At 33.4% G+C, this 17,640-nt stretch overlaps 2 protein-coding genes across 2 annotated transcripts; both read left to right on the top strand.

Annotated features, from left to right (window-relative positions):
* The first annotated feature begins 1,016 nt into the window (after positions 1 to 1,016).
* LOC123539519 (carbohydrate sulfotransferase 9-like) lies at positions 1,017 to 14,340 on the top strand. Its single transcript, XM_045324173.2, has 3 exons — positions 1,017 to 1,313; positions 10,418 to 10,587; positions 12,095 to 14,340. Exons 1-3 carry the CDS (start codon positions 1,193 to 1,195, stop codon positions 12,647 to 12,649), a joined length of 846 nt encoding a protein of 281 aa, XP_045180108.2. The 5' UTR covers positions 1,017 to 1,192; the 3' UTR covers positions 12,650 to 14,340.
* On the top strand, positions 12,659 to 13,234 carry LOC128550552 (uncharacterized). The gene has a single exon (XM_053529793.1). The coding sequence runs from the start codon at positions 12,659 to 12,661 to the stop codon at positions 13,232 to 13,234; it is 576 nt and encodes a 191-aa protein (XP_053385768.1).
* Positions 14,341 to 17,640: the final 3,300 nt, after the last annotated feature.

Below are 17,640 nucleotides of genomic sequence, written 5' to 3'. Positions count from 1 at the left end.
CATGAGAATGATTACTGCAAACACAATGGGTTTTCCATAAAAATTTCAAATGAGAACTACAGCTATAAGCATTTGAAGCTTTGAAATTTGTTAAAATAAAAGCAAATAACACGAACACATTACTTACCTTAGAAATCAAATCTTTTGAAGCTGCGTTAAACAAGACAGGTAATTTTTTTTTTTTCAAAGAAATTACGATAAACAAGATATAAGATATTTGAAGCATCTCTGTTGCCATGGTTACTTTAAACGTTAAGAAAAATGGGTACCATGTTGAGTATTCTGCTTAAAATATTATCCTAATATTACAGAATGGCACTGAAGGCGTAAAAAACCCGTTATCATACATAGGTGTTTAAAAATGAGAGAAAATGCGTTCCCGGGTAAACACGAGACTCACGACATACACATTTTAAGCTTATTTTAGAAAGCTATCGCACATATTAATAATATTATCTTCTACCCAGACTTCTGCAATTTTCACTGTTTGCCTTATTCTCGGTGCTTCCGAGGTATTTACTTTTCAGATTTTATTCTATGGATATCAGTAAAACCGAAATACACTGAAAAGTGTTAAATATCCGTATTTTCCTTCTTTCAGTATAAAATACCGTTGGAGGGTCATGTACTTCAAACCTGGATAAAACTTGTACTCTGTGGGACAGAGATAAACGAACTTGAAATTATAGCTCTTAAAACTTAAATTACACGAAATACAATAAATTGTTACAGTTTAACTAATCTGAATTTACCCTGGTAACAAGGTAAAAAAATCCTTAAGAAATAATATATAAAAAACATTTCTCATTGAATGAAATCATTGTTTGGAGTTTAGATGCAAAGGAATTTTATCACGAGGATAGTTTAATGAACCACGTCTAGGTCAAAGCCTTCGCTGTTTCCTCAGGTTCTTCGGTCTGTTCAAAAATTCACAGTAGAATAAAGAACATCATTATACATTGTAGAGCCTAAAAACATATTGTTTTCGATATCCTTTTATATTTATAGACGATTTTGATAACTTTTGAATGGAAACAGGCTAAGAAATATATACATTATTTGATAAACACGCTCGTTTGTGAGTGTGCCTATTAGGAAAATGTAAAGCTGCACAAAACATGTTATCTCTTTTAACAAACAAGTTCATGATTTATCATATAATGCATATCGATCTATAATTACATAACCTCAGATGTGTCCTTACTGTGGTTATAAGACGGACATTTTAAGCGCTCACAACATGCGTAAAGAAACGGTTTTCAGGATTTTGATGTTTGCATGCATTCTATTTATTTGGACAGTTTTGTCAAAAAGTAAGTAGTTTATTCTTTTGTTTTTTGCCAGAAGCAGTATTTAGCAAATAATTGATTTCGTAAAAGACCTGACTCAACGGGTAGTGAAAGAATATTCAAAACATATTTTTTTCCAACGACGTGTTATGCTTTATATCAGGGTTATAAATTGATATTAATCATTTTGATCTGTGTACAAAATGCCTTTGTGTAATGATGTTTGTATAAGAGGTTAGTTTTGAAGGATTTTGCATAACTTTATTTGGACAGAAGATATATAAGAAATATTTGCAATTACAGCCCAAAAATTAACGATGACAGTATTTTTCTTCATCCTCAGAACATAGGATTAATCCAGAAACTCTGACACTATTGTTATTGTTATAAATACAATTAATTTTAATAAACAGTTAAGTGTTTTCATAATTTATTCTGTTGGTATTACTATTTTTGTCGCCAGATTTTTGGGATTTCAGTGCTATTTTAATACGGTTCAATTGCATTTATGTTTGATGCTAACTTATCTGTACTGACCCTCAAAAGTTTTGTTCTGTTATTTGGTTTGGTGTAGTTTCAAACAAATGCTTGATCTTTAAAAATAAGACTTATTCAGGTTTATTAACCCGACAGTACAGAATTAGATATTTTGATCTAAATTATGTATGCTCTACTGATGTAAACCGTAACTAGATGATAGGTTTCGCTGAATCCGACATAAGCATGATAAGTGGGAATAAAAGGTTATTTTTGCAGATTTCATAGACTGGATTAAAACAATTTCAGTATTTGTAAATACACATTCTAAAAGAAAAATGTGCTAGCATAAATAGAATATTGGTTTTCAAACTAACGATATTGTAGAATTACATCATGTTATATAAAGTAAGAACATGTCTGGTCTAGTAGTTATCAGATGACATAGACTAAAACAAACATTCTAGATGATGTATTTTGATCAGTTCAAAACAAATTTTGAAAACGATTTGATAACAACCTGGGTACCGTTTTACGACCAAAGGCTGAGTGATCTCCCGTAACGTGTCAACTAGTCAATTCGTCCCCAGTAAACTTGACCCCATTTTATTTATTTCTTATCCCTTGATAATTTCAAAAATGGTCATTTCGCACCCCACTCCCACGTTTTGGCCCTTCCTTTTTAGTCTTACTTTTTGCTAAAGTTTCCTAGATTGTGATTAATATAAGGCCACACCAAACGATTTCTTGGTCATCGGATTTACCCCCAAAGAAATTAGATGCGTGCGAGCGAAATATATATATATTTTTGTTGGATTTAACCTATTTTTGAAGTGGGCGAGGAGCGATTTGAAGAAAATATAAAAACCTTGTCACAAGAATCAACAAGCACTGCCACAATACATATAAAAATTAACAACACATAAAAGAACCAAACATCCTTAAATATTGAATGTTTAATGATAAACTGTCCCCATAATGCATCCGGGTTCTCTATTATGCCTAGTGAAAAGAACTAAATTAATGTATTGGCTATATATTTATCTTAGCCAAACCAGTGCCCTGGCCACATCAACAAAGTGTTTCACTTGTGATTTTTTCTCACTACATAGTAATAAGAAATATGTTACTCTCATGTATTTTATAACAGAAATCATTATAAATGTGGATAAAAATGCAATCACTTCAACTGTGTAAGAACACATGATCTATATATTAAAGTGTCTGTCAACGTTCAATGCAATTTTGCCAGATTCCAGAAAATCCATCATCCACTAGTGGCCCAATTCACTTGTAAATTCAATGACTGACTTTGCAATTTCTGTTTTTCTTTGTTTTTTTACACTTAACGTTGAAATATGATAAAAGGCATGCTTTTGATGCTGCAAGTCATAACAATTAATGTATTACTATATTCACATTATTTTTGATAAATAAATGTGATGATACCCATTAAACAACTCAGAAAAATGATCTTTAAACAGTAACATACATAATATTATTGTATTTCAACTCTACACTTGAAAATAATAAAAACATAAATCTTTAATACATGTTTTCTTGGATTCTTTTGCCCTAATCAAATTTCATGTGCGTACCCTTTCTCCGCCAGAAAATTGTGTTCATTTTACATAGCTTATAGAAGCAAAATACCACTCGTTAAAATCGAAGTTATGTTAACACTGGATGTAGTCCGAATTGAATTATACCAACTGTTCATCATGTAACTGCTTCCCAAGTATTGCTGATATAAATGTGTATTTTGAAGGATCGCAGCAAAACTTTTGTTCTTATTACCAATTTTTTATTTCATGACGATATTTTAAATAATGAGATGTTGATGTTCATCTTGAGAAGAAAATGACTCGCAAAATCTTATCCTAATGACCTTTCCCAGATTTATTCACACAATCTAACTGTCATAACGACCTTTCCCAGATCTATTTACACAATCTTACTGTCGTATTGGCTGTCAATTTTGCATACTGTTCTGTTGCAATTGTTGAGACCAATACAGAGACTGAAACATGTTCGCCTAGTGCAATGGACAATTATGATTTAAAGCGTTAAAGTTTATGAATACCTGTCGCTCCAAAGTGAAAAAGATCCGCTCTGGTATTTTGAAATAAGTCAACAAAAATTGAAGCGGGCAGACCGGTTTTCAAAAAAAAATCTGGAAAAATCAAGTAATCAATTTGGTGTGGCCTAATTATGACGTTATTTATGTGTTTTGTAAAAGTGTTTTGTAAAAGATTTAAAAAAAAACAACAAAAAAAAAAAAACATGTACATTTTACCGTAAAGAATACTTCTTGTTTTGCTTTATAAATACCCGATCGCATGTAAAAGTACAGAGTGCATGCACGTTTCGTAGCTTAAGATGTGTATTGATTAATGCGGCCGTGTATCTTATTTAAAGATACTTCTTGTTAAGATCATTTTAAAGTGTTTTACAAACGAAATTTTAAATCAGTTCTCGTAGCTAAGAGGACTGATTAAACCAACCAGGAATACATTACTCATTGTTTACATATTATAACAATTATACCCAATCCTGGGATATTGTTTAATTTACGGATGCCTAAAATGCGTGCGCAATCTCAATACTGCGCACAGTAGGGTCAGTCTGAAGACCATCGTTAAGTAATTACCAGTATACTTATATATTTTTGTATGAACAAATATTTATCTTTATCTGTGTCATTGTCTTGTGAATTATTTCTTTGTTTTTTTTTTTCATAAAAAATATTACATCTCTTTTACTATATTTTGCCAAAAGAAAAATACAAAAGCTACGCTGAAATGAATAAATCAAAATGATTTCTGTTCGATTTGCGAGGTTCCGAAGTAAGCTAAGCACCTAAAATATAAAAACATTTATGTAAAACGTGTTAACTTAGTTATACTGATTGATATTTTAAAACAAGATCTGCTGTCCGTAAGACAGCACGCTTGACTTTTCTCAGCGCTTAACTTTAAATTAAAGATTTGCCAGTAAGAAAACTTAAGTCTGGCAAAATTCAAGTTATGGCGATTGTTTCTCCTGATGTAGACTTTGGTAGTAAATAAATATATTAAATTTCAAGTCAAAAGTTTTGATACTTAGTAGTAACAGAGGTATTTGACATGATCAAAAATTTTAATCAAAAGCTTTTATGTTAAAAGGGGCACAACTCTGTCAAAATTCAAATCAGAGTTATGTAGTTGTTTCTTCTGTTGTAGATTTTAACAGCAAATAGATATTTTATGTTTCAAGTCAAAAGCTTTGAGAGTAACAGAGATATTTGACTTTATCAAAAACTTTTACCACAAAAAAAAAAAAAAAATCTTCGTTAAAATGGTGCATATCTCTGTCAAAATTCAAACCAGAGTTATGGGGATTAATTCGTCTGATGTAGACTTTGACAGAAAATAAGCATTTTAAGTTTCAAGCCAAAAGCTTTGTAAGGAACATAGATATTTGATTTTATCAACAACGGCGACGTCGACGCTAGGGCGAGTGCAATAGCTCTACTTTTCCTTCGAAAAGTCGAGCTAACAACTCTAACAAAAACGTAGACATGTTTTTATCATTTCGAAGTCTAAGGTTAAATGCAAGAAAAAAAATGAAAGGGATTTAAATTTTTTTTAAAAAAAGTTCTACATCAGGAGAAGATTACTTCTTATTTGACATTTATATTTAAAATTTAACAAATTTTTAAACCAAACATATCTTGTTTTTGTTGTTGTTGTTGTTTTTTTTAATTCGTGTCATCATTCAAAATATTTATTTTATTTCCTAATGAAGAACATTTATTTTTGTCAGTTCCTTTTGAAATATAGCACAGATCGATAAATAGATAAGTGTTGAATAAGTGATTTGAAAAGTACTACACTAAGTCTTGTGAATATTTAGTTTCCAAAGACATTCTGCACATCTGCTACAAAGAACATGAACAAAATAATAAGTAAAACATTATAAAGATTACAAAATTATGAAGTAGCTCCATTCTGTTGATGATTTCTGGTATAATGAAACATACTCTTAGGATATACATTCTTGCATACCAGACGGGGATTTCCGGTATTTTTACTGGTGCTGGAAAAATCCATCCGTTTCAACCCGGGGTGTAAATGGCGTAATACGAGAAAATTTATGTAGTTATTTATATTTCATTTCATGAAACGGAATAAAAATCCAGGACATTGACAGTTTTCTTTGTTCCTGATATTTCTCGATTCAAAACATTTTATTTTATAAAAACTTCATAACATTACACTGCAACTGATAAAGCAAAACCTGAACTAAATATTGTTATTTGTCTTTGAAACGTCACGACGTCTTTCCTTTTACGGACGTTGGTTTCCCGTGCTTTATTTAAATACGCTGCTATTAGAAATAGTTATAAATAAGCTGCTCGATTGATTTCATTATTATTATTATTATTATGATTTCTTGAATATGTTATGCAAGAAAAATATACTTACGCTGGTTGTAGGTGCAGATTGGACTTCTTGGTCTCGAGGGTAACTATTTAGCGGTAACGAGGCTCTTTGACGGCCAGCACATTTTTATGCAATCTCGCCAGGCATGCGTATTTTTTTCTTGACAATACAAAAATGACGTCAGACGACCTTCAGCTTTTACCGGAAATAAACAAAATACAAGTAAACAGGCCAAACTTGAAAACGAAAGTCGCATGTCGCATTTGCATTGGTTTATAGTCAGGGACCCTGCGCAGGCGTCACCACGTCTAAATGTATACGCGTTGACTTTTTTTTGTAAGATATGTAAGATATTTCCGTATTTGAGAGCTGCAGTCCATAAACATTTCAGACTATTTTTCAAAAATACGGAAGCATGAAATGGCCATCAGACTCTAATACGTTTTATAATTCTATACCTATTTTATCTATCCAATCTTGAACGTTTATTTGCAACACGTGACCGAACAATATATTACCATACTGGACGCACGTGCGTACAAAAGAGTCTGTATTTTTTCCGTATTTGGACGGTTCAACGGTCTCATGTTAAACATATGATAAAGTCCGAAACGCGTGAGATGTTCCGAATGTAAATCGGGTGAAGTAGGTGCTCTATGTACAGAGCTTGATTATGCGCCTTGAAACCAAGAGGACAAAAATATAATATTCAGTGAATCATTTTTAATCTAAACTAAAATAAAATAGATATAGAATAAAAAGGTATTTTAACATTGATTTGTACAATACGAGATATATTTGGACTCATACCCAGCTGGGAAAACCATACTGGACTCGCCTAGCGCCTCGTCAAGTATGGTTTTATCATCTGGGTACTCGTCCAAATATATCTCCGTATTGTACGGAATAATGTTAAATAACCTAATATTACGTTACGGCCGCAGAAAAGATATGAGGATGTGGCAGTTATATTTTTGGCTTATTGTATTGTAAAGATCTATACATGCTCCATTTTCATTAAGAGTTTCCAGGTTTTAGATTTTAATCATTGAGGAAATGTCTACATACGCGTAAGTGCTAAATCGCATTTTTCATCGGAGGATTTTCAGAGGGTGATGTTTATCAGAACAGATTTCTTATATGTAACATAACATCTAAATATGTTTCATATATATAATATATATTCATGGTAAGAAGACACGTTTTACTTCCATAATTTTATATGGTTTTCATATCATTAAAAATTATGTCGGTGCAACGTTAAACCCAATAGAAATAAATAATTAAAATGCTCTAAAGTACTGAAAATGAGGTCTCAAGATTTTTATTGTTCATGTGGATTAAAGAAGGAACTGAATTGGTATAATGTATCTTAAAATGTGATCCGTCATAAGTTAGTTAAGGCATCAAATATAATAAACCTCCGCATGTCTAGTAGTTCCAAGTAGTCCAGTGCTAATAGTGCTAATCTTTCTTCCTTTCCCCGTGTCATTTCTCAATACCATCGTGTTATCTTTTACTCTACCACGTTTCAGGATTTATATGTAGCATTCTATCCAAATCGGTATGTTCCTATTGCATGCTAGATACAATTGGCGGCGTAAGAATTTTATGTCTTGACAACGATCATTAAAAGAAGCTGAAAGGAGTAAATTTATGCTGGATACGATAAGATACCTAAAGAAGTTAAAGAAGCTAAGGAAAACAGGTCATGAGATAGTCTACTGTGGGGAGGCATACGTTCACAGCCACCATGCTGTTACTAATTGCTGGCAGGATGACGAAATCGGCTCGAATATTCCATTTTCTAAAGGTATGTAGATACAATATAGTAGAGAGAAAATTAATCTGCACTTTAAAAATCTATTTCAAATAAGAAATCTTCTTTATCTAGTTAATGACCACATAATTATGTTTCAGGCGAAAGGATGATTGTTCGTCATGCTGGTAATGAAAATGGGTTCATCAATGGTGCGAAATTAGTTTTCAAGGCATAATCATCCTCGGGTGACTGCCATGACGAAATGAACAAGGACAACTTTATGAAACTGTTTCCTAAAAAATTATTCCGAACCTTCCATCACAGTCCGTACTTGTTATAGACAATGCTGTCTATCATAATACGCAAGAGGATCAATGTATTGTCTACAAAAACGGCGGTAATGCATTCTTGCCACAAAAGGTATGGTGTGCCATTCGACACTGAAATGACCATGACAGAACTTTTACATTTTGTATCAAAGGAAAAATCAGGCCCAGTTTACATTGTTGATCAGCTACTCGCCAAACACGGACATCAGGCAGTACGATTACCACTCCATCGCGCATATCTCAATCCGATTGAGATGATCTGGGCAAATTGGAAAGGTTAAACATAATTATTATTCTATTTTACATAAATATACTTGACTTCACATTACAGTGTAACGTTAAATATTTATCATTCTAACACGTTCCATTATCGTATTAAACAAGGACGGCTGAAAACTGTATGTTATTAAACAACAATCATTTATCTGACGTCACAATTAAAAAGCCATAGGGTCAAGCGGCATGAAAAGAAACCAACACAAAAAAGCAAATATTTAATGGATGTCGTCAAGGATATACTTTACGATCCTCGGTAACGTATTAGAACCGAAATAATATGAATTAAGGCACCGCCTAGCATGGGGATTTATCTTTTATATATCAACATACAAAGAAATATTTAACACTCAAAAGAAAGTGAAACCTCGGTCCAAGTTTACATTTAGTGTCATCATACCTCTTACAGCGAATATCATACTTTGCAAAATTTACGGGAAGCCGTTACGGTGACGTAATTCACCGCGTTCTCGCACTGGCTTTAGGATATTTTTTGTTTGTTTCCACTTCTCGCAGAAACTTGACGTCATTTACACTTCCTTGCTGTTTTAAAAGTGTTTTTCAGTTGCATATACAGTTTTCATTACGAAAAAAGATGTAAAAGAAGCATGTTGGGGCGGTTTATGAATTTCTGTGACTGATTCGGGGTGCTCGGATGTTCATGAAGACAACCAGTCTGCGGCATGTGCATCAACCGGAACCGGAAAACATCGAAAAAAATGCCTCAGTATATGCAGACAACAAAGACGAATAACAATATACGGACGTTACCGTCTCGGGGATTTTCATCCCCGGCGCTTCGCGCCGTGGATAAATCCCCTAATATATATTATTCAGTGATTTGCTCTTGTATAAAATCATTGTTTGCCGTTCAGATGCGTATTATTTTATCACTTGGACTGAGCCCTCATAATATAATACATTCGCATCTGAACTCCAAACAATGATTTTATTCAGCATCAAATCACTAAATGAAAAATATTAGTTCTTAAATTTTTTTTTCATTTCAGGTAATGTAGCACGACACAATGTCAGTTTTAAAATGTCCGACGTTAAGGAGCTTATAGTGCAAGGACTTGGACAAATCACACCTGAAGAGTGGTCATCTTGCTGTCGCGATGTCAAAAAACAAAACAAAACAAAAAACAAACAAAAAACAAAAAAAAACACGGGTCATCAGTGACATTGCCATCGAAAAAGATGATGACCCTGTTATTAAAAACTGTGGACTCTGTCTCAGAGGTGTCTACAGAGTCCGACACTACACAGCGAGTGAAGCTGAATAATGTTTTCAGGAATCCACGGACAAAGCCGGTGAAACAACAGATACTACAGATGAAGCGTCGTGAATTGTAGCTGAATTGCTTTGAAATGGTATTGATTTGTATTAAATATAATAATAATTAAATAAAAAAAGAGAAAAATAATATCAATGTTATGAAATGAAATTAATAACGCGCAATCAAGTATATTTGAAAAAAAGGTTAACTGAAAAAAATGGCGCCGTCAGAGTATTGAACCCCGACCGGTCGGGTGAAAGGCCACTACACCATCCCTAATCATTACTTTTCAGCTCGGTTATAATTTTGATAAAGTAAAGAAAATCGTGCTGATTCCTCTATTTGGCAGACGAGTCTATAAATTGAATATTCATGTGTCAAAATCCGACTATAGAGTAATCAGCATATTTGCTCATAATAAAGGCCAAATAAGTTATTGTATGGATGTTTTCGATCGATCTTTATATGTTTCAATGAAGTATTTATTGTTAGCATCTATAATGTGTTTGTGCTGAAAAGGGTTTTCTGAAAACGCAAGGTTTTCAGACTTTCACTTTACTCCAGCTTTATTTTTCTCCAGAATTTCTTACAAGTACATTCTTGTGCGAGCCATCTTCAAAACCTTACAATGTCGAACTCGACCAAGCTACACAAAGGATAGATAACCATGAAATGGAAGAGATCATCGGACTAGTTAATAAGAATGCGAGAAATAGTTCGAAAAATGTCTGTAGGGATAAAGTAGATCAGGTAAATATTGTACGTCTGAAATATTCAAATTAATGATCAATTGCAAAATATTCATTTTTACGTTCATTTTAAGTTAACATGCCCACATCACACACAAAACAACGTGATTAAAATAAGTGCAGAATGTAGAACAGCACGTAACGCGTAGAAATCTAAATTAGATATAGTGAAACTAGAGCCTTTCAATAGTCGATATCCCTTTAGGCAAAAACAGTATTTACTAGTTATTATACTTTTCCTTGACCATTGTTTTCCTATCATATTTTACTTTTATCATTTCTCAAAGCAGTTTTAACACTTACAGATATTAAGTAGACTTCGAAACTCAATCGTTGACATATATCTGAAAAAAAAAGATGGAAGACTACATATTCGAACAGATTTTCTTACATTTTTCCCGCTTTTTTTTTTTTGTTGTTGTTATGGATAGTAAGCTGTCTGCAATAATTTAAGTGCATATTGTCCAAGTTTATTGAGTAGTTCAGAATGTTAATTAATAGGACAGTTATACTATGTGACATTTCGTAATAAACATGTTATTAAGTAAAATATTTGATCAAAGTTGAAAGCGCTTATTTCTCGATGCACACATGGCGCTAAATATCACGTCGACAGTCACTAAGGCTGTTGGCTGTAAACTTTTATCAAAATAACTAATGTTTTATCGTGAATTTGTCAGCGTATGTTTTCATAAAAGATTGGTATTATTAATGCTTTTTTATTATTTGGATTCATCAGTAAAATATAAAAGTATTCGTCAATGACGAAATGTTTAAAAGTTTGAACACAAACCACTTTTTCTTCACGTATTAAATCATTTAATGCTGCTGAACCTTCTACTAGAAACTTCAACACTCACAGCCAAGAGCAGAAGAAGTTAATGTTTCTAATCTTGCTTTAGTTTAAAATGTCGCATCTCTGTATTTTGACTGCGAACCAACAATCTATTTTTATTTGTGAACTAGCGAATAGAATGTGCAAATGTTATTACTAGGTAAAATCAACAAGCTGAAAACTTTCGTATTTCCATTATCTACCTATTTTTCGATTTTATTTGTATTGACACCAATTTCAAATACGAAAAGAAATTAAAAAATCTCACAAATATCGTATTTCCAAGCAAAAGCAAGCAATGTCACGAAAAATGTCCATTGTCTGTTTAAGTAGACGGTGAGAATCAATCATCCAAAAGAGATATTATATCTTCAACGCTTCGAGACTGGATTTGAAATAAGATATTCAAAATAACCTTTACTTTTTAATCGCATATCGCCGACTTTGAGTTGAATGTTAAATTTAAAGTCGATTTACAAATGTTTGTCCTATTCTAAACTAAAGTATAGTGGGAAAATCAGCTTTACAAGAGAAATGCCCTACTTCCGACAATGTAGTCTTCGATCTGTACACATTCAAAATTTCGTTGATATGCGTTAATTTTTGGTGTTTTCTTTGATTAAGGTACGGAGATTCCTTAAAACTTTGTATATGTATACCTTTTCTACCTCAGGTAAATGACAATTGTTCCCGCTTTATGAAACGTAGAGAATATCTACAGAATCAGTGTTCGAAAATAATAGGACATGAAAGTGGCAAAAGATGTGTACAAAATGACGTTGCAAATAATCTTAAGTATGCGGAAAATAAAGAGATGCTTTTCTGTGCAATTGAGAAGACAGGGAGTACTTTCTGGAAACGAATTTTGCATATAGCCGGAGGCTGTAGAAATGTTTCTAACCCAACACATATTGCTTTGGGAGAAGCGGACACTGAGAAAGGGGGATATAGGTCAATGAAGGGTAAAAACTGGACAAACATTGTCGAAGCTTTTAGTCATAAAATAAGTTTTATATTCGTGCGTGATCCTTACACTAGACTATTTTCTGGTTGGCTTGACAAGTTTTATTCACCAAATGCCTTCTACTGGAGATCAAATGGAAAACAGATAGTAAAAACACAAAGAAAAACTGATGCTAAGTGTGGATATGACGTAACATTTACGGAATTTGTTAATCATACTGTTCATAATGTTTTATCTTCACCATGTATAGATGGACATTTTTAGTCAAACTATATGCATTGTTTGCCATGTAACCTATCGTTCGATTATATTGGCAAATACGAGACATTTAAAGAAGATACAATTCACCTTTTAGATGTATTCAAACTTTTAGAAAAAATCAAGTTCGATGACTTTGAAAAGGACGCCGCATTGGACGCAATCAAAGATGCTGCTAGTTGGGTGTTTTCTCAGAAAGAAGAAATAGCTGGATGCGACGTACCGTTTGTTTGTGCTTTATTTAGAGTTTGGAACAGGCTTCAAAGTCGAGGATTTATCAGTTTTAAAACAGTTTTTCCTTACAAATCAGATAGTGAGGTGCGAAACATAACACGACAACAGTTTGAATCTGCACTAACGAATGCGCATGACGAGAGTGCCTTAGAGCACCTACAAAACAGTCGACAAGCAGCGCTTGTACAAGCTTTGAGATCACTTCCTAAATCATCAGTTAACTTGATACAACGGGCATTTAAATTGGACTTTCTTGCATTTGGATACAGTCGATTACCACTTGTATCTATTGATCCTACAAATTTGCATGCGTTTGAGTACTTTCAAAATTGTCCGCCTTCTTTCTTTTTGACATAAACACTCCGTTCGTTCACTGCATGTTTGCACATTGCAATTACATGTATTTAAAATTCTGAAACATTCTGGTATTGTAAGGTAATCATACATTACCGGGATGATCCGTTGCTTGCATTGTATATTAATTTTATTTTGATGTTATTTCATGCTATGAAACAAATTCATTATTTTCCGATTTAGTGTTTTTGTTGTTAATTGAAAGAATATTTATCTTATAATTATGTTCTTAGTACAATTTAGTTATTTAATGCAGTTAAGGAAATACAAAGGACACTCTCTTCAAGAAAATAACCGAATTTTAATTAAAATTTCATAAATTCTAACATCTGGTTACAACACTCCACGCAAATCCAACATTATTACTATCACGGATAAGCTATTTTCAAGGTTTATGCTTTCAATACGCAATTCATTTGCAACAGTAATCTGCTGAATTTCATTGTGTCACTAAATGTGCTTTGCATTATTTTTATTTCATATTTATGACGGTATCTTATCTTAAATGTGATTAAATTCACCATACGTAATACTGTTATCACTAATGCTTTAATCTTTTATTTCCTGTTAACAGACAGTACTAATTCAGAATTTATGGCATTATTATCAGTACAATGTATTGACTTTTGTATAACTGCACTAGCACACTGGCCATATCTTTATCAGATCAAGTGGTTCCAACGTTGTTTGAGCGGTGAATTTTACGCCGATCAGATGGAGAAATATGGCCGATACTACAAATTTCCGGTATTGTAAGTATGATTTAAAGGAATTTCTACTCGTTAAATAACGAATAAAAAAAACAATGGGTGCACCTAGAGCGCAAATGTGTCTATGTTTTAGCACATATGTCCATTTAGCTGAGATTTGTACCGCTTATTCAAACACTTCTGTACAGTCCGGCGGGGGAAGGCGATTTTTTACAGTTTTTGACAATGTCGCATCAAATATAGTGTTTATCGGGAACAAGTAACTGTTCAAACACTTCTTATGTAAATGGAACCACTTGATCTGATAAAGCTATGGCCAGTGTGACTAGGTAAACATTTGTTTTACTCCATTGCGAATTATTATTAGTGACTTTTGAAAATAAATATCCTCGAGAAAGATTTATATTTTTTCTGCTTCTTGTTTTGTCATTGACAGTTCAACAACTACAAGTCAATTAGGCAAGTTTGAATATTCGTATAAGAATACAATTTGTAATAGTTGTAGTATTATCATAATACAGTTTGGTCCAAGTATAAACTTGGATATGATTTTACAATCTGATGTAGAAACTTTGATATTTTAACTGTTTTGTCGCTTGATTTTGTTTTCAATTTTAAAAAATTAACAAAGTCTAATTGATAACCTATATAGTTCATTCCCTCTTCGGAACCTGGGGAGCCACTGGAAGGCCGGCGTAGAGAAGATGGACGCCCACCATGCCCAGGTAGTGGCCACCTTGGGAAGAGTCTCATTCCGTATAAGGGTCTACTAGTGTGTTCGGTAAAACGCTTGAAAACGCGTTTGTTGCCTCCAGCTGTAGACTGAGTGGCCGCCGTAACCATAGAAGACACTGGGGTCCTACTAGGTGGCCGTTGTAGACGGGGTCGCGTGCATGCGGACCCGGCATAGAGGCCATTCCGAGGAAGGTCTTGTTTTCCGTGAGCGGGCTTCAAATTCGATCCTGAATGAATAATGAATAACTGCGAGACATTGTTGTGGGGTGCAGTTAAAAGAAACTGTGGTGCCATCGGGCGGCCGTTGTAGAGAGGGTGGACACACACAAAGCAAATGTGATGGCTATTCTTGGAAGAGTCTCGTTTCCGAGGAAGGGTTTGATCAGCAACACTTGACAAGGCTTTTTTGCCTCCATCAGTAGATTTCGAGGCCGTAACCATAGAAAAAACGTGGGTCCCACAAAGTAGCCGTTGTAGAGAGGGTCCATGCAAAGCGGCCACCCTGGGAAACTCATTTTTGTTTTCTTGAGTGGACGTCAACGTCTGTCCTGAACAGATAATTGCGGGTCCAGTCTCGAAACTGTAGAAAAAACTGGGATGCCATCAAGTGGCCGTTGTAGAGAGAGTAGACGCCCACCACGACCAGGCGGTAGCTATCCTTGGAAGGGTCTCGGTCCCTCTAAAGCTGGTATAAAATCTAACTTCACAGTGTATCTCATCCAAACTAAGATGGCCTAATTTGATAAAATTTTGATTCGAGTCCACCGTTTCTGAGCACCATAAATATGTTCAAATTTTGTAATGTTCTTTACTTGGACGTATGCTTTAGCATATTAAAAATCAACCGGCATTGCAATATCTACTACTAATCGAACAAACATCCCATCAGTAATTCAATGTGGTTTAATGCATCTTCAAGCCCTTTCGGATTACGGCAGTAACAAGGATTCGAGTCCATTTTCTGACAAAAGAAAATGACCAAAATTACAAATTTAAAATGTTTTACCTTTTCCGTTGCCATATAACGCGTTAAATACTAAAACTAATTTCGCATTGTAATCATCCAGTACCCGGAAAGAAACTATTAATGTAGAATACAGCATTTCCCTTAAACTTATACTGTGTCCAATAGAAACAAACAAACAATAACAACTTTATCATTTATTATTTGGTAAGTAGCACTTGGGTGATCAATGTGTGTATTGAAACATAACACTGTACTCATCACAACTTATACATATTATATATATACACACTGCGACGGACATTGAGAGATCACAATAACTCACCTGAGCAAAAGGGTTAACAGAATGTACAACTATTCAAAATTTACATTTATAACCTGATGAAAAACCTTTATAAAAACAATACACTGAAAATTCATAAATATGTATATCAAATGGAACAGTAACTTTATATTATTTTAAGTGAAGACAACCCAAAGTAAATATTTAAACGTTTAAATTATGAACACAGATCTCTGTTCATGCCACACAGAGCTATCTCCTTAACGACAAAGCTATCTCTCACAATAAAAAGTGAATAATTTTACTCCTGAACCATTTTCGTTACATATTTTATTTCCAAATACATTGTATATTACAGCTGTCTCACGCCTACTCGGTTTGCTACTTAATATCTGTTAAAATGTAAATATTTGACAATGAGCTTGTTGGTAAACATCACCACGACCACAAATTAAGAATGAATTAGCAAACTTACAGTTCTCTGTAAAGTTAAATAATATCTCGCCTACCTTTCCCCGGGTTTTGATATTCGATACACTGCTTGTAAAAATGCAAAAAATACGATGACACTCACCATTGTTGATGTTCTTTTATCGCGACGTGCACTACACCTAAAGACGCGGGATTCCAAAACTTGGAATAAAATCTTGGTAATTAGATTGTTACTGTAGATGGGTGGGGTATTTGTTAACATCATATTTACTTTATACATTTATACCTAATTTTCAGACTTTGGTTTGGATTGCTTTTAAAGACTTTTTACTGTATTGTAAGTCGCTAAAGATTATAAATAATCAATAGAACGTTATGTTGGAATCGGGTTAAGGTTCTTCCATTTCTTCTAGTAATAAAACCCACTTATATGCCATATGCAACAACATAGTACTGCTACCTTACAACTGCTTTGAACTTGTAGAGGCAGATACTCTGCTAGTAGAAACGTGATATTTCATTATGCAATACCGTAATTTTTAATGCAAAATTTTTCTTCTTGAACGTAGAAAAATACAAATAGGTTTGAAAATATCACCTGACAACAGAAAGATATAATAACAAAATAATAATGATAACCAATGTTAAAATGATAATATGAATTAATAAAGTTTGAAATGTTTTTAACTATTTTAAAATGAGCAACCAAATATAAAGCGTTTTAAAAGCCATTTTCTTTCTTTCCTAAGTTCTTACTATTTCAGTTTAACAAACACTTGGGCTCAAAGGGGTGGGGTGGGAAAATACCCTAAGGACTAAGGTTTAAAAAATTAATTTAAATTGCGATGGTAGCAAAATGAAGAGTTACGAATATCATTTTTAAACTTCAAGTATAAACATCTTTTGTATTTGCAAAGATATAGATTTTTGAAACGGTGCACATTCACCATGAATCAGTTTACAATTCGTAATGTCATTAACACCATTTACTAAAATGTGAATTGTTACATACTTTCATTGGCATCCAGGAGAACTTAGACCTTTGGCTGCATGTAAAACGGTCGGTTTGCAAAGATTTCAATATATTCTAAAAACATGATATTAAAGCTATTTACACAAAATGTTTTCTTCTAAAACAGATCCATCCCTTTCCCCAACTAGAATGTGTCTGTATATCACAGGATGTGTCCCCCAATGGTACATTTGTCACAAATAAGGGGCAATAATTCAAATGCTTGTAGTGTTAATGGGGTTTAGCCTAGACAAATATTTTATGAAAAGGATT

This window comes from Mercenaria mercenaria, chromosome 18 (genome assembly GCF_021730395.1).
Source record: "Mercenaria mercenaria strain notata chromosome 18, MADL_Memer_1, whole genome shotgun sequence".
NCBI classification, from domain to species: Eukaryota; Metazoa; Mollusca; class Bivalvia; order Venerida; family Veneridae; genus Mercenaria; species Mercenaria mercenaria.
The sequence above is the reverse complement of the archived record's forward strand: the minus strand, read 5'-3'. Positions and strand labels throughout refer to the sequence as shown.

What these genes read in the sequence shown, in the direction of transcription:
- LOC123539519 (XM_045324173.2), top strand. Translation starts at nt 1,193, where the DNA reads ATGTGTCCTTACTGTGGTTATAAGACGGACATTTTAAGCGCTCACAAC. An exon ending in TTGGACAGTTTTGTCAAAAA is followed by an intron (nt 1,314 to 10,417) that starts GTAAGTAGTTTA and finishes ATTTTTCTCCAG; the next exon opens with AATTTCTTACAAGTACATTC. An exon ending in GTAGGGATAAAGTAGATCAG is followed by an intron (nt 10,588 to 12,094) that starts GTAAATATTGTA and finishes TTTCTACCTCAG; the next exon opens with GTAAATGACAATTGTTCCCG.
- LOC128550552 (XM_053529793.1), top strand. Translation starts at nt 12,659, where the DNA reads ATGCATTGTTTGCCATGTAACCTATCGTTCGATTATATTGGCAAATAC.